The following is an 18,743-nucleotide window of genomic DNA, read 5'->3' as shown; positions in this document are numbered from 1 at the left end:
TTTTTCTCTTTCCATATTTCATTATGAGCAGTCTGCATGATCTTTGGAAAAACTCACCATGATATTTCTGAGTGCTGAAAGCACTCAAAAGACTTCTTGCCCTTATGATACACTGCTTACCGTGGAGCCCTCCTTTTCTGGCTTCTGCCTACTTCCCCAGCATCAAAAGACCCTGACACATTATGCACTAGTAGTAACATGGAATAACTTTTATTTCTCCTCAAGTTCAAGGTTCTCTCATCTCAGGGCCTTTACACATATAGTCGTTCTCTCTGTTTGGGATTCTCTGTCTCTCCTACCCTCCAGGTCTCCAACCTTATAAACTTAGTGTGGCTGATCTGGACACATTTCAGGTCTCAGCTGAGAAGTCAAATCCTCCTGAAGGTCTTCTCTGACCCACCACAAAGGAAAATGTGGTTGTGTCCCAGCACCATCCCATCACTGTGCTCTGTTCCACATTTTAGAAGAGCAGAAAAACATGAGTGCCAAAAGTCCTGTTTGGGAGAGCACTATTTTTGGGCAAATAAATACATTAATAGGCTATGGTGTGGTGTTTCCCAAGAAATTAAAATTATCACTAAACTGCTATACAGGAATTTATGAGGGAAATTTATATTTTGTTTCTGAGAAAGAGAAGAGAGAAAAAAGTAAGAAAAAGAGGAGATCTAAACAGGGAGTGCAGTTAGATGACCCCCACTGTCATACATTTACTTGTCTGTATCTTAACATATACTAACATGTCTATGATAATTATCTCTGAAGTCATTATCAGGAATTTATGTTATCTTCTTCTTTATATTTTTTGAAGATTTCTAAAATAAGCATATTTTTGAAATTAAAAATAGAGTACTGGTTTATTTGTTTATTCATTCAGCATATGTGGTGGACATTTACTAAGTGCCAGATATTTTTCAAAGCCCTGGAATAAAACACTGAACAGGAAATGCAAGGTCCCTGCTTTCAAGGAGCTTGCAATCTAGTAGGAAGTGTAGAAATATAAACTAAAAATAAGTAAAGCAATATCAGATAGTAAGATGCAATACATAATATAATAAAGGGATATACTGGGAAGTAAGTGGTCAGAGAAGGCCCTCTTCAGTGACAAGAAAGTATTGTTCATGTGAAGATATAAGGAAGAGCCTTCCAGGAAGTGGGAACAGATAATGCAAAGTCCTGACAGTGGAAAATGTCTTGGCATGTTAGCGAAATAGACTAAAGAGCAATGTGGATGAAGTGTGATGACTGAGGGAGGTAAGATGGAAAGTATAGTTGTGTAGGAGCCCATAATTATGCAGGACCTTAGAGGCCAGGATAATGAATCTAGATTTTATTCTCCATGTAGTACTGATAGTAAATTTATTATAAACATTTTCCAATTTTACTAAGTATTCTTCTAAAATACCATTTTCATGGCTTCACATTATTCTATCATAGGGATGTGCTAAGATTCAATTAATCATGCCCTTATTATTGGACATTTAGGCTATAAGCCTTGGCCAAAACCCAACTGGACTCAATGAGTGAAACAGAATGAATCCACCTCTTTACTGCTTCAATCAAATGCCAGTTAGTAGAAATTAGTATTCACTGAAGATGATATGTGACACCGGAAATTATAATCAGGTAAGAAATGTGCATTGTTTTCTCTGATATAACTGATTTTGACAAATAATAAACAGTAGATGCTTACATTAATATCACGGCATGTTTTCAACTATCTCTGGAGATCGCTTACAAATCTAATAAGTGGATATGCTGGCATAAATAATGAAAATTTTAAAAGTGTTTTATTTGAAATAAATATTTCACAAAAAATATTCAAGAGGTAGCAAAGTAAACATGGCATACAGATTATTTGAAAGAATAATAGAGAAGACTTTTATATTTATAGTGGGACCAACCATTATTTTAAAGGAAGAATTATGTTGATAGGACATGTCCGTGGTCAGGGATCCTGTCCTACTTCTTCTAGATTGCTGAGGTTTGAAACGCATCTACAGTATCTACCAGCTCCTCTTCCTGCCTTCACCAGAATCCCCTGGAGCACAAGCCTAAGCATATTTTATGCCACAATCCCTTGATAGCTGGATTAAAGCTTATACGGATCCTTCTCAGAATACTGATTTTAGCTGAATAAAATTAAATACATAGGATTGTAAAGGAAACCAATTTTACTGAACTGTAGTTCTATCTATAGTTTTGGAACTCAGATGAAGGCCTAGATTATCAGCTCTCCATGAATGATTTCTAACTTGTAGTACAAGACCTCGACTACCGTTAGCTCAGGTAAATATATGTGCAATGTAGAGCTTGTTTATGCTAGTAATAGGTGTGTGTGTGTGTGTGTGTGTGTGTGTGTGTGTGTGTATGTGTTTATAAAAACTGGTCCCTCAGGCTACAAGAGCCTGGATGTATAGTCAGCGTTCAAGCAAATTTTAAAAATCCGTATTTTGTATCTGGGTCGCAGGAACACCAGCCCTACACAGTGATTCCTTTACTTTGGTTCAGTGCCTGATGGTGTAGGGCAAAGAGAGTGCCTACACTTTCTCAAAAGCTGTCATCCTCTGGGTCCCCTATGAACTGGGAGGTTGCACTCAATGGACTGTTACATTAGCCTTCCAAAGATGCTACTTGTTATGGCGGGGGGGGCGGACGGCTAATTTCTGGTTTGGTCACTGAAGTGCTGAATTTCTATAGCAGTAATTTCTTCACTGGCTGTGAAGCTGGCCAACCCTGAGTCCTGCTGGGAAAGAGCTGCTAGAATGGTCACACATCATTCCTTAAACAGAGGTGCTGTGTCCTTACTCACATTTCCCTTCTCCTCAAAGAAATAACATTACTTAGACACAGACCTCAAATCAGGCCGTAGACTTGAGCCTTTTCTGTTGCTGTTTGCTTGATTTTGTTTTTTGGGATTTTGTTGTTGTTTTTAACTTCTGGCACATTCCTAGACCAGGAAGCAATGTCTGTTCTTCTACCAACTGTCCACAGAACTCCATACTTTCTCCCAGAAACCAGTTTTTATTCCTACTTCCTTCAGTTACTGGTCAGCTACTTCTCTCAAAGTTCAAACAAACTAGATTCAAAATTAATTTTCTACATATAGTCTTAACAGCTAAGTTTGAGCTGTAAAACTTTCTTTGAACTTTTACTAGACGTGATACGATCAACTTTTGCTTTATATGCCAGTTCTACTCACACCGTGATTTCTAATATACATATGTGTATATTAGTGAGTAGAGGAATGCGATTTGTATCTCTATGTGAGCATCTGCTATTGGAGTTTAAACATTGGAAGAACTATGTGTTTGTAAAGAGAATATTTTTCTTTCATAGCTATATGTAGGATTATAAGGAGAAGACATGCGCATCTTTTTCTGGATAATTATATTTCTCCAAGAGTTCCTCTGGGCAGGCACATGGGAACCACGTGTAAATGTCCTTTAAAATTGTTCTGATTGGGAAGTGAAGAGAGAAGACTGAAAAAGGAGCAAAGATTCTGACACAGAATAATACAAAGAAAGCAGAGAGGCCACTGGAGTCAGGTGGTCCTAAGACCTCCTTTATCTGCTACCTGCTGTGTAACCTCAGTCAGTCACTCAGAGTTTCGATTTTCTCATCTTTAAACAAAGAAAACATATGATTATTTGAAGATTAAATGCCTAGCACAGTGTAGGAGATCAATATATGCGTTCAATAAATGGAAGGTTCCATCCCCTACCTCAGTCAGCAAGTGTTGCTTCTAAGACTTTTAATGCTTAGTGATCAAATTTGCATAGGTCCATAAAAATAGCAACTTTTATTAAGTATTTAATATACAGGAGGTGCTCTTCTTAGAGCTTTAAATCTTTTGCATCATTTAAGTCTATGAGATAGGTATTTCTGTTATTTGCCTTTACAGGTGAGTAACCTGAGGCACAGAGATGCTAACATGCTGACAGTCATAGAACTCACAAGCAGAGGAAATGGGATTTGAGTCCCAGGAGCGTTGCTCCAAAGCCCATGCACTCTTACCCTATGTGCCAAAATACCTCTTATAAACTAGGTAGAATTGAGATGGTTGGGCATGATGCAGTAATCAGAGATTTTCCTATAGATGCAGTCTTTGGAATTAGGAAGCAGTAAAATGGTCTTTTCTCAAAGAAGAATAGGTAGTGAGTCCGTATCGTACAAGAATCAGTGCTGCCTGTAAAAGATCCTGGGTGTCCAATGCTTGCATAACAAGCTACCTGGGTCTCAGGTCACTCCCTTACTGCCCCAGCTAGAACAGAAACCATATTCAGCCTTCTATAGGATTAGCAGTTCCCTCTGCCTGCCACATGACATCCACTGGCTTTGTTTCCCAGCTGTCCCTCAGTCAACAGGTGCAGGGAAACTGGCTTTCCCAGACACTTCTGGAAGCAAGTGGTACCCTCGCATAGAGACTGTCTATGCCAAACAGACTGCTTATTTTCCCCTGAGTAGAGCCCTTCTTCAAACTTACCCTATATGAGTAGATTCACAGATGGAAGGTTATTTTCTCTAGCAATGGAATGGATCTCACACTCCATAGGATGACAGGAAACTAATGACTGTCCGAATTCTCTGCCTGGTTAAATCTGACCACACAGGTTATCACTTAGACCACACCATATCACATTGTGGTATTTCTCCCAACTCCATGCACTGACAGATGACAGTCCCGAAAGCATCCACCAGGTAGAAGAGTTTGAGAGCAATATAAGGTAACAGGAGACTGTTCTTTTCAGCCACTGAGTGGCTTACGTCAGCAGGATGATGGTCATGATCATGATAAGACCTCATATTTGTACATCAATTTACATTTTCAAAAGTACTTTTTGATCTATTATCACATTTCATCTTCAGGAAAGAGAATATAAATGATCCACATATGACAGCTAAGGGAACTGAGACATTGAGAAATGGAGACTTTTCCAAGTTTAACTGCTAATAAATCCAAGAACCAGTACTACAGCTCAAGGTTTCTGATGGTTTCAAACATGGTGCTTGAGAAATATCAGGTAATTAATTCAAAACTATTGCCCCTAAAGCAATTTAGAGATACTCCCAGATGAGTGGGAATCTTGTGTGCAGTGAATTATAATATTACCCCTAAATAGCAGTTTAGAGATACTCCCAGATGAGTGGGAATCTTGTGTGCAGTGAATTATAATATTAGCTAAATAGAACCAAGTTATATATAAATTATAATTAGACTGGGCAACCTCACAGTTTACACTGTTTGTTTCCTCTGTGCAGGCAGCATGTATGCAGGGTCAGCTGAGCTGAGAAACCTTTCCATTTAGAATGTATTTGGATACTGGTTAGCATAATTCTGCTATCAGCATGCTTCTTCTTTCCTAGCAGATTGACTATACTATTCTTTATTTGTCAAGATCTGAGAGTCATCCAACTAAGTGAAAGGAACAAGGACAATCCTATTTCCCCCCAAAAGTCAATGTTCTTTTATTACTCATTGCTTTTCATTTTTGCAGTCATTATAAAATTGTTGTCTCTAAGTGGTCATTTTAAAGGTACATATCTTCTCAGCCAAGCTCCCCATCTTAGCACAAAAAGACTTTGAGTACACAAATTGAACATGAGGCTAATGTCAATGGTGGGGACAACAATCCTCAAAGGACTTAAGGAGTTGACAGGGCCCTTGTTCTTTGGGTCATTTCCTTTACTATGTATAGTTTTTTTGTCAGTACTGAAATTGCTGGCAAAAGATTCTAAAACTCAGGTCTGAGTAGTATTGATCCCTTGTACATAAACTTTTTTACTGGGCATCGGTGAAGACAATTGTCTTTTTTAAGATCCATCACAAGAATTCAGTATGATATCATTTAACTTTCATGCTTTCAAAATATATAAATAATAACTCTTACGTGCATTTCTCCATTGGATTTGAAGATGTCTACACTTTTCATAGGAAGAACTAGTCAAGAAAAGAATAAATGATGCATATCTAATATAGATTAATTTTTCCTTATAATTCCACGACGGTATATTCTCTGCAATCAGTAAAATATTATACAGTTTTGTATACTGACATAGAAAACAGCAAAACTGCTTTACTCAGTAACTCTTTTATTCTTTGGTTTACCATCTTATACATAACAATATGCATATTATATGCATGTTATTTATATTGTTTTATATGTTATAAGTATATTCCACCTTTGTCGAAGGAGTTTGCAATCTAGACCATCGATAATAAGATGTTGTCTGAATATTGTATAGCTGGGTCATTGTGTTCTACTCTGGATCGAACCGCATCTATTTTTAAAGAAATTGCATAAATCCAAGATTAATTAATCATTTTTTAAAGGAAATAAGAATGAAATATTAGAACCTTACATTTTCAATTAACTTCTTATTTTTCTCTATATTTTTTACCCTGACAAGTTATTTTTTTTTATCTGGGTGCTATCTATTCCAGGTGCATTATAAATTCTCACGTTCTGGCATTTTGAAACTCATGTATTCACAAATTGGGAGTTCCTCAATTGCCTGGTAAACATAATATAAAGGGCTGGTTTCTAGTATTGAGTTTTTCACCTTACCTTCCAATATTCAGAAGCTTCAATATACAATTTTTTAAAGAATATAAAATAATCACTTGATATTTATCAAGCTCTTCTTGGGTAAAGGGGATCTACAATTGAATTTTACTAAAGCAGTAAATTATTATTCAAACTCTATTTTGTATCTGACATTTGTAAATCTACTCTATCTATCTAACATACAGCCAGTTCCATGTTGCCCTGAATCCCGATGGAACTAATCATCTTGTACTGGATGCAAATGCTCACCTAGACATTGTAATCAAATGACACAAACTCAATTTCTTTTATAGATAAATAAAAATAGTCTATAGCTGTGCACTCCATTTAATTTTGCATATATCAGTTTTGTTTTTTGGGTTTTTTTTAAGGAAAAGACAGAATTGAGGTGAGTGGTGCTATTTAGGGGCCATTCTGAATTGGCTTAGTCAAAATAGAAGAATTTCTATGAATGGTATGAATTTCTGAATGGTATGATTCTAAAAGCATCAACCTCTTTCCCCCTTTTTGCACTCCTTTTTCCCAAAGAGCCCTTCTCCAACCAATTTTCAAGTGCTAAAATTCTACTATTACTAGTGCTTTATTCCTTTAACCTCTGTTAAATGCAAATTCCCCTTGGCAGAATAATAATTAAAGTGATTAATGTCATCATCTCTTCAGAGTATTTCTCCAGTAAAAGTTTTCATGAGGGGAAGAGAGAAAATATAACTTAAGGAATAAAATAAATATAGAATGAAGACAGACTTCACTCATTTCACTTTTTTCCTACCGTCAGCTCTAGAAACTAAGAACAGCTACATTAATACACAGTATTATATAGTAGAGCTTGTTACAACTGAAATGTGAGCCAAAGGATAATGCCCTGTCATACTGGTATAAGCATGCAGTGGACTGCAAATCATCGGTATGTAATACAGAAGAGTATAGTAACCTGAAAGAGCACACACTTTCAGAACCTCAGAAAATACCACTTTCGGAACTGGAAGTAAAACAAATGAAAATTTGTTAACATTAACCTAATTTTGAGACCACACACAAACACAGACACATAGACACACACACACCCCCCACAAACATCAATGAACATAACTCTAAAATGTTGATAACATAAACTGTAATACAATGTTTCAGTTGGATATATCTGTCATGAGGTTTTTTCTTCTAAAGGTGGCTCTGATAGTCAAAAAGTAATATTGAAAATGAGAGAATTACAGTCTGGGAAATTAATATATATAAATCTAGCACTGTCTAAGGGTACAAAATAATTCTCCAGTGTGGTTCAAAGTTCATCACTTAGACTGTATTAGCATCTGGTGGAATACACTGGAACACATACTTTTCATTGACTAAACACTAACCACCTTTCATTTGTTCCTCACCAACAGAAGTCCAAATTTGCACAGAGGGGCAATAAACCCAGCTGCAGGATCATGATGAGGAAAAGACAAGTTTTTTGTTTTTTGTTTTTGTTTTTGTTTGCGGTACGCGGGCCTCTCACCATTGTGGTCTCTCCCATTGTGGAGCACTGGCTCCGGACGCGCAGGTTCAGCGGCCATGGCTCACGGGCCCAGCTGCTCCACGGCATGTGGGATCTTCCCGGACCGGGGCATGAACCCGTGTCCCCTGCATCGGCAGGCGGACTCTCAACCACTGCACCACTAGGGAAGCCCAAAAGACAAATTTTTTAAAAAGTTAAAACCACATGCATTATTTAACTCAGCAATTACATTCCTAGGTATTTGTCCAAGGGAAATGAAAGTATGTATCCATGGGCAGATGAAGAGACATACAGATGAATGGAATAGAATTGAGAGCCCAGAAATAACCCAAACATCCATGGCCAATCAATTGTTGATAAAGGTGTCAAGAGGATTCATGGGGAAAGATTAGCCCTTCAACAAATGGTGCCGGGAGAATTAGATAACTGCATGCCAAAGATTGAAATTGGACCTCTACCTTATACCACATACAAATTAACTCAAAATGGATCAGTGACTTAAATATAAGAGTTAAAACCATAAAACTTTTAGAAGAATACATAGAGGTAGTTTTTCATGGCCTCGTATTTGGCAATGGATTCTCAGATCTGACACCAAAAGCACAAGCAACAAAACACACACACACACACACACACACACACACATATATGACTTTGTCAAAATTTAAAACTTTTGTTTCTCAAAAGACATTACTAAGGAAGTAAAAAAGCAACCTATAAAATGGAAGAAAATATTTTCAAGTCACATATCAGATCAGGGCTTAGTATCCAGAATACATAAAGAACCCTTACAACTCAACGACAAAAAGATAGAGAGCCCAATTTTTAAAAAAAAAGGGCAAATAACTTGAATAGGTAGTTCTCCAATGACAATAGATAAATGGCCAACAATGAAAAGATCTTCCCTATCATTAGTTATTAAGCAAATGCAAATTGAAATCTCAATAAGATAGCACTTCCCCCTAGTTAGTATGACTGCAATCAAAAACAAATTAAAATAACAAAAAGTAGCAAGTGTTGGTGAGGACATGGAGAAATTAGAACCCTTATACACTACTTGTGGTAATGTAAAATCATGCAGCCACTGTGGAAAAGAGTTTGACTACTTTTCAAAAAGTTAAACACAGAGTTATTATATGATCCATCAATCCTACTCTGAGGTATATGTCCAGAAGAAATGAAAATATATGTCCTTGTAGAAACTTGTACACAAATGTTTACAGCAGTATTATTCATAAAAGCCTAGAGGTGGAAACAACCCATATGTTCATCAGTGGATGAATGGGATAAACAAATTGTGGTATGCAGTTGAAGAATAATACCTCATTTCAAGACTTAATATAAAGCCAGTATCTGTGAAATGTAGATATACAGAATGGAAACAGAGTACAAAGTGAACTTATCCATAAATGGTTAATTGATTTTTACAAAGGTACCAAAGCAATTTAATGGAGAAAGATGTTCTTTCAAACAATGATGCTGGGAAAACCGGATATCCATTTGGGAAAAAAAATTAACATTGACCTTATATACATCATACAAAAAATAATAACAACAACATAAATTCAAGCACAGCCATAAATAAACAACCATAGCACTTCTAGAAGAAAATACAGCAGAAAATTTTGTAAAATTTGGGGAGACAGGCCAAAAAAAACCTTTGGAACTTAGAAATTGGGCTGTATCAAATTTAAAAACCTTTACTCTGTTGAAAGAACACCATTAAGAAAAATGAAACAACGAGTCACAGAATGGAGGAAAATATATGTGATACTTCTATATGACAAAATAGACAATAGGAAAGCAAATGACTCAATTTAAAAACTGGCAAATATTTGAACAGATCCTGCCAGAAAAATTAAAATTAAATACGTAGTTCACCTTTGTGGTTCACATTGTATTTCTATTGCACTTTATAGTTCTACAGCACTTGAAAGCATAGGATTCAAAAAGCATAAAAATAAAACAACTGGCTCCTTAAGCAGCATTAAATTGAGTCTCCTCAACTAACAACAGGATAAACTGAATATCGATCCTGTTATGGGCAGGATCTGAGAAAACATATTGTAAACACATGCAGTTTAAGAAAATTATGTTATGTCAGTTAGATATGTAATATATCATCATTCTGCAGACTTACAACCTATAAGTGATTCAAGGAGAATTTTAACCACACTTAAGGAGGCTAAAAAGAAAAAAAAAAAATCCCAAAGTCACAAATCAGCTTACAACATAGCTCCTTACATTGTCTCCTAACAATGAACATGTTCTTGATTTTAAAGTATACATATTCTTTTGCTCTCTTCTATTTTCACTGTCTTTTTTTGGAAGTGTGGATGGGAGATAAATTCTAAATCTGGTTCATATCCATGACCTTGTCTTGCCTTGCCTTAAATTTGGATTCAATTCCTTTCTCCATGGCTTTACTAGTTACAGTCCCAATCCCACTCAGCCTTTGCTTTGGGCCTAGGCAATTTTCAGATTCTTTACCCTACGAATATCGCTAAAATAATTAAAGTGGTAAAAGGATGATGAAACAGAGTGCACTATAAACCACTAATTACCAATAATGTTTGAAACATGGGACAATTTTCAGGAAATATTAAAGGCATATCAGGTTCTAAATATCTCAGTAGAAAGAAAGATATAGATATCACATGGGGGTTACATAGTATTTTAGCGGGAGACTCAGTTATAATAAATGTGTGAATGGGGTTGTGGCTGTTCTAACAAAATATCAGCCCTATTAAATCCAATTTAACATGAGAAATTAGGGTTGCTATTTATTCCTACTTCTTTATCCTTGAAATCCTATATCATGTGCATAACAGGAAAGTTTCACAGTTCCAAACACTGTATTTGTACAGTGAGTACAATTGTACAATAAGTACAATTTGTACAGTGAGTAAGATAAAGAGTGTATAAATGCCAGGAGAAATGTGCACTATGTTGGTGAAAACATTATTATATAGATTTTAATATTAAAATTTCTTAAGCACATAGGAGCATTCACTGTGCAAAGCAGAGTAATTTTAGAAATAGAATAGATTCAGATAATAAAGTATCTTTTTCTAGGTCTGACTTGTATTTATAGCTAGAAAAGTAGAGGATTCGTAGTGTGATATCCTATATACAAATGGCATTACATTTGAACATACATTAATTTGAGGAAATTCTCAAGAAAAGATTCCAAAGTTAGAAAATAAGGTAGTCTTTTCATAAAAGCAATATGAAACTTCATGAATTAAACAACAGTTGAAAGGTAGTACTCTAAAAACTTACTACTTGTTAAATGGGCAGAATTTAGATTCACAATATTTCAAATGAGATTAAGAAAATGTGACTCACTAATGCTGAAACTAGTCGGCTTCAGAGAAACATACAAAGAGCAATGTCTAGATACAATGAACCATTCATCGATAACAACTGATATAGAGCATAAAGAAAAAGTTCTTAGAAACTCTTTATCATGGTAATAACCCTTGATCATATGATTTCTCCAGTATAGAGAGCAGGTAATGGAAATGGAACACTTACTTGTTTTGCATAAAAATTGTGATTTATTCTAACAGGGAAGCATAAAATGAAATAAGAAGTATGTAGGTGAACTTTTAAGTTGTTGAAATGGTCAAGGTATGATTGTAAAGTCCTAATATGGATTGATAGAATCAATCTCATTTTCTCCTCGAATACTTGAGTATTTTCCATGAACAAGACACTTTGCAAGGTGGATTATACCAAGTATATAAGTATGACTTCTGCTCTAAAATGCAATAGTGCAGAAAGTAAAGAAATAAAAATCCTTTGAATTATATTGAACAACAGAACTGGGAAAGGCTGACATATTGGCAATGATGATAGATAAGATGAAGCAGAACATGAGCCTGTTTGCCATCAGATCTTACTCTTCTCCTTTTGGCTCTGGAAAATTGGTAATCTGATCCCATAAACTGTGTTTTCAAGATCTTTTACCAGTTGGCTTTCTGTTGGGCTCCACAGAAGGAAGGATAGAAGGGTGAAAGAAGAGAGGAAACAGACTACGTGTTGTCTATCTCAGCCTTAGGCATCATCTCATCCTGATCATCAGGCCATGTGTGCATCTCTTTCAAGGCACCAGCTTCCAATCACTTGACTCTGGCCACTGAGTTCTCATAACATTACCTTACGTCTCTTTGTCAATGTCTAGAGATGGTAGCAACATCCTGCTATTGCTATTGCTCATCCTGTTATTGCTTGTCTGTGGACTGTCTCACCACAGTTTTCTATTCATTGTCTCTGCCTTTCCATCACCAGTGTAACGACTTATATACACTAAATTCTATTTTATACATTTTGAGTGTCTTCTGTCTTTCTGTCTAGACTCTGAGGATAAAAAACACCACCAGGGCCTCACTGGGTGTCAGTGAAAATGCTTTACTGGTATTGTATACAATTCCTTTTATGGTACTGTATACATTCCTTAAGAAACAGATAATATTAGTAGTATCATTTGGCAAAGGAGGAAATTTAAAGTGGTTTAAATATTTTCACAAGGTCACACAACTATAAGTAGAAGGGCTAGAATTTAAATCCAGGCCATCTGACTCTAAAACTAATGCTCTAATGCACTAAAATACTAGGTCAAATCAACCTCATTACCCGCCATGTGGGAAACATCCAATAGGGATGAGAGTCTAAGCTGTCCAAATCACCAAAAGATGAATCTGGTTCAAACAGTTATTAATATCCAAGGGATTAGGGCAAGACATCATGGCTGCCATTCATTTATATATTATGTACCAAGAAATTAATGATAAAAATAGATTAGATAAAAAATCCTGACTTCATGGAGCTTACAAACTATTAGATCCTACTTTACAAACTATTACAAACTATTAAATCCTATTTTATCCGAATAGATAAAAATCCTGACTTCATGGAGCTTACAAACTATCAGAGGGTGAAAGATAATAGATGAATGAATGGTATTTGCTAGCAATAAATCCTATGATAAGAAAATAAAGAAAGGAAGATGTATGAGAAAACTCAGGATAAGTTTTGGAATTTTAAATAGGGAAGTTCTGTATTTTCTTAGATGCTCCCAAATATCTCCTTTCCTCTCTTTTGGTCCACACCCCACCTTTCAGGACTGCCTCGACTCTTAGACATGGATGAAATACTATGCTACAGCGGATGGGACATGGCTTAATGAATGGCCACCCAGGGCTGGCCACCATGACATGGAAGTTCAAGAGATCCCCATGAAGCTTCCCCATCATGTGTTCCCCATTATGTGACCTCATAGGAAGCAGGAGGCCCTCTATTATCTCTCCAGTGAACTAATTTGATGTAAAGTTCCTACTTCGATGTTGTTTTTTTTTTTTTTCCAAAGAACTCAGCTTTTTATTGAATGTGCTACTAAAGAGGTTTAGTCAAAAAGACCAAAGCCCATGTCATCATCAGACTCTTCAGATTCTTCTTTCTTTGCTTCCACTTTCTTCTCCTTAGCTGGGGCAGCAGTGGTGGAGGGGGCAGGACCTCCTGCTGGTGTAGCACCAGCTGCTGGGGCAGGTCCACCTGCCCCCACATTGCAGATGAGGCTCCCGATGTTGACATTGGCCAAAGCCTTTGCAAATAAGCCTGGCCAGAAAGGTTCAACATTTACACCGGCTGCTTTAACGAGGGCATTGATCTTATCCTCCGTGACCGTCACCTCATCGTTGTGCAGGATGAGGGCCAAGTAGATGCAGGCGAGCTCCGAGACAGAGGCCATGGTGCGGGCAAGGGCTAGGCAGGGTCTGCCGGGCGCGGTGCTAGTCGCCGGATGAAGAGAGGGCCTCACCCCAACGGGGCCTTAGCTTCCTCAGAAGGACCGAGCACCTTAGCGGAAGCTGAAGAAAAGGAAGCTATTTCAAAGTTTTAAAAGCATTTTATCCTAAGTGTCCATCATCGGATGAATGGATAAAGAAGATGTGGCACATATATACAATGCAATATTACTCAGCCATAAAAAGAAATGAAATTGAGTTATTTGTAGTGAGGTGGATGGACCTAGAGTCTGTCACACAGAGTGAAATAAGTCAGAAAGAGAAAGACAAATACCTTATGCTAACACATACATATGGAATTTAAGAAAAAAAAATGTCATGAAGAACCTAGGGGTAAGACAGGAATAAAGACACAGACCTACTAGAGAATGCACTTGAGGACATGGGGAGGGGGAAGGGTAAGCTGTGACAAAGCGAGAGAGTGGCATGGACATATATACACTACCAACATAAAACAGATAGCTAGTGGGAAGCAGCCGCATGGCACAGGGAGATCAGCTCGGTGCTTTGTGACCACCTAGAGGGGTGGGATAGGGAGGATACAAGAGGGAAGAGATATGGGAACATATGTATATGTATAACTGATTCACTTTGTTATAAAGCAGAAACTAACACACCATTGCAAAGCAATTAAACTCCAATAAAGATGTAAAAAATAAATAAATAAATAAAAGCATTTTATGTGCCTCTTGTATCTCTTTGTGTCTCTTGATAAACAGGTACTCAGGTAGTAATGCATGGCATTAACTTGCTTGGCATCCTTCCTTGCTTCATTCCCATGTTTCTCTCATCCTCATCTTGGGGTGTTCCTCTCAAGTAAAGTATCAGCACCTAAATCCTTTCCACAGACTCTACTTAAAGAAACTGAGATTATTTTATTTTATAATTAGAAATTTGGAGGGAGGCAGCTAGTAAGCAGTAGATTTGTGCCTTAGGTATATCACAGACACCATCTCTGATTCTACCTCAGCCTTTTCCTTGGTCCAAGGGAAGGCTGCTGAAGCTCCTCTCACTTCATTTCAATTTGTGGCAGGAAGAAGGAAGGGGAAAGGAGAAACACTAGCTGAATCTCCCTTTTCATCATAAAAGAGTTTCCCCAGAAACCCCGACTCCACAATTCCATTGAACATCTCATTGAGTCAAGTGAGACTTGGAAAGTGCATATTTAGTGGCTCTAGTCTTTTTAGTGAAAGTGTATATGAAGGAAGGGATCTAGGAACGGTGTGGACTGGCCAGGCAGTAGAGTTTATCACATTCATTAAGAGGAGTTCCAACAGGAGGGAACAAAGGGAATGCTACTGAGGCAATATCTGAGAAATGCCTGGGATCATCCATAATTCAGTACAGACATGAATCATCAGATTGAAATTGGCCACTTATTTCTAAGCAAACTGATTAAGGAATTCATATCTTGTTAAAAGTTAAACCGCTCCTCATAAAACACAAAGAAAAAGTGTTAAAAGCAACCATAAACAAAAGATGAGTTACTTAAGAATGGAACAATTAGACTGACAGTATTCAACAGCAATGAAAGAGGCTCAAAGACAACGAAAACTTATCTTAAAAGTGCTAAGAGATGCCATATACATGTGTCAGCATTGGAATCTGAGGAAAAAAAAAAGGTTATGGGGCTTCCCTGGTGGCGCCGTAGTTGAGAATCCGCCTGCTGATGAAGGGGACGCGGGTTCGTGCCCCGGTCCGGGAGGATCCCACATGCCGCGGAGCAGCTGGACCCGTGAGCCATGGCCGCTGGGCCTGCACGTCCGGAGCCTGTGCTCCGCGGCGGGAGAGGCCACAACAGTGAGAGGCCCGCGTACCACAAAAGAAAAAAAAAAAAAAGTCATTTATTTTTAACATAAAGAAACAAACTTAGTAGAAATATTTACGAAAAATCAGTAATATTTTATTGCACTTGGATAGACATAAAATACAGCTCAAACATTTCTGAAATGCAAAGTATTATAAAAAAATAAAAACAGAAGGCTACATATACTGCTATGCTGAGCTTTAGTTTGTGTGTTTATTCAACATTGGTTTTGCCATAAAATTTTTAATTTACCCTAGAAGTGTATGGGCAAAAATGATAAATGTTGACAGCTTCAAGCTTCTATTTCCATTGGTAGAAACATACATCTTATTTGGATATAATTACAATTTATGTGTGCTCCAAGTACATTTCTGCTCTGTAGATTTCTTAATTTAGTGTGAATATTGTTTTTATCATAAAGCTTTGCTCCACCAAAATTGGTTGAAATAGTTGTATCATTCATGTTGATTTTAACTGAAATTCCAATTAACATGTTAGATGTTTTACTTTTAACAAAATTAATTTCCAGGGCTGTATTTTCTCTCAATTAATGGGCAACAAAAAGAAGCAGTTGATGACAGTAATTTTTTTTAACTGGAAAAATTTAACTGTTTTCGAAGTTCTTCGTGTACAAATAGGGACAAGACATTAACATCTATCACTTCATTTTTCACGGTATATAAGAAAACAAGAATTAAGTCAATAGGTCAATTAATATAGGAGTCATTTGATTTATATGAAAAGTCATGCTTTATAGAAAAGACATATAAATACATAAGTGCACCCTCTGCAGCTCTGAGTGTCATCTTCTTAAATAACCAAAATTTTGAGGTAGATTATGAGACTGTGATAGCAACTGGAAATAAAATACTTTTTGAGCTTTACCACACCTGCACTATTTACATATACAACTATTTATAAAAACACCTAGTTAAAAAGTGAAAAATCTGGGACAAGTGCTAAACCAGATGGATGCCGGGACAATAAACTAGAAATGTCCCAGGCAAACCAGAAAGTGAACTTACCCATATTAAACATCACCAAATAAACTTGGTCATTTACATATGGTATGGTAGCGTTTGGAGTAGTGCGCTTTCAAAATCTGAATTTAATTTTGTAAAATGTGTTGCCAACATTATAGACAACCTAAAAGGTTTGGGATAATTTACATGAAGTGTTGAAGAGAATTTTACAAGGCTTAAAAATTATGATTATAAACTATATTGAAAAATGGAATGTTGGATGCTTTTATTCAATAAAATAAAGCATATTATAAAAGTTTGTGAATTTTGTGAATTTACAGTTGTCACAATATTTCTTTTTATGTTTCTTTTCCCTGGATAAGATGACAAAGTGTATTGTTAAATATTGATCTTCACATAACTTCCATATTCTCCCTCAAGCTAAAAATGATGAGCTATCATTTTTTCTCATTGATTTATTTTCATATAAAAGTCAGTTTCTCAATATAGAAACTATAATTTAAGTAAGTTCTGAAACATCATAAAAAGTCTTGCCATGCAAATCATCTCTCTTCTTGGTCTTTACCTGCTCTGCACCAGGATTCAAGATGAATTTCATAATGTATGACATGGCTTAAGGATATACTTTACTGAGAAAACTTACATAGGGCCAAGGTCAACAAGTGATTTGTTTTTTTTTAGGAGCCGCTGATCCTCCCCTCATTTCAGAGAGACATGTGCAGAAGCATTGAGCCTGTGGAAGCGTTAAGTCCTCCCTACTATGAGTCTCTTTTTTTTTTTTTTTTTGCGGTACACGGGCCTCTCACTGTTCTGGCCTCTCCCGCTGCGGAGCACAGGCTCCAGACATGCAGGCTCAGCGGCCATGGCTCACGGGCCCAGCCGCTCCGCGGCATGTGGGATCTTCCCGGACCAGGGCACGAACCCGCGTCCCCTGCATCGGCAGGCAGACTCTCAACCACTGCGCCACCAGGGAAGCCCTGAGTCTCCTTTTTTATATGACAAACATGGGTAAACAGCTTTGTCATTGAGGGAATAAATGAACTGCTGGATTTGGGGGCCATCTATTTATAAAGTTGTTCCGAAAATACTAGCATTTCAACACTTGGAGATTAAGTCTTGAGGAATCCCCTCGTTGGAGAAGGAAGACCCAGTCTAATGGAAAGATGATCTTGGTTGAAAGAAATCTCTGGTCATACCCAGCTAGGGTACAGGCAACACAAAGTGAGCAACAGGCTCAGTTTCAGCAATTGTTTGTGGCACCACAAGTCTTATAAAAACTCATGTTGGAAAGTATCTTTATCTATCTATCTATCTATCCATCCACATACCACAACCATGATAATGTTATCTTACACAAATGGTCATTTATGATTAACAGGTGGTATTTCATGCATGGCAAATTTCCCTGGACTCTATAAAGATGGCACAGTTTTTAAGCTTCATGTTTATAAGAATAATTAAGTCACCTACTGCCAAACAATTTTAACCATCATAACCATTCCTGGACTTAATATGATGGACCTAAACGAAGACAGATTCAAAGTCCATCCTTACCTTCCGCAAGCACAATGTATATAGATCTGATCGCTTTAAAAACCAAACAAAAACTACAAATTATTAATATTAAAAAAGTTTTTCACTTCTGGGATATATAGTATTGCAGTCTTACTATCTATCCTTCTTGGGCAATTAAACATTAAACTTTGTGAAATCAAAATATGCTAATAATAGAATTGATTTTGATTCTAAAAGACTGAATTAGAGATCACTGAAATTGTATCAAGACAGATAATTCAGTTCTGCAGTACACATAGATTGTTATCCAATTGTCAATTCTTTTAGAGTCTATGAATTATTACTGCTTAATGTGGTATTCACTTTCTATTCAATGTCACCATAAATTCATCACATTCTCTATAGTATGGGAAGTAGTCCTCTGGGGAAATGTGGGAGACAAATAAACCACCAGAAGCGCAATATGCTTCTTTTCTGGTCTCCCTGAAACTTTCTTTGATTTAAGATAAAATGAAAGTCTCTTATTCGTATGAATCAAAAATGTGGAAGAATAGTAGTAAAGATTTC

At 36.8% G+C, this 18,743-nt stretch overlaps 1 protein-coding gene across 1 annotated transcript; it reads right to left on the bottom strand.

Annotated features, from left to right (window-relative positions):
- Positions 1–13,412: 13,412 nt before the first annotated feature.
- Positions 13,413–14,012, bottom strand: LOC307191979 (large ribosomal subunit protein P1-like). The gene has a single exon (XM_079932320.1). The coding sequence runs from the start codon at positions 13,814–13,816 to the stop codon at positions 13,472–13,474; it is 345 nt and encodes a 114-aa protein (XP_079788446.1). The 5' UTR covers positions 13,817–14,012; the 3' UTR covers positions 13,413–13,471.
- Between the last annotated feature and the right edge of the window lie 4,731 nt (positions 14,013–18,743).

The sequence above is a fragment of the Stenella coeruleoalba genome (assembly GCF_951394435.1).
Source record: "Stenella coeruleoalba genome assembly, chromosome: 9".
In the NCBI taxonomy this organism is placed as follows: domain Eukaryota; kingdom Metazoa; phylum Chordata; class Mammalia; order Artiodactyla; family Delphinidae; genus Stenella; species Stenella coeruleoalba.
This window is presented reverse-complemented; position numbering and strand designations above follow the sequence as displayed.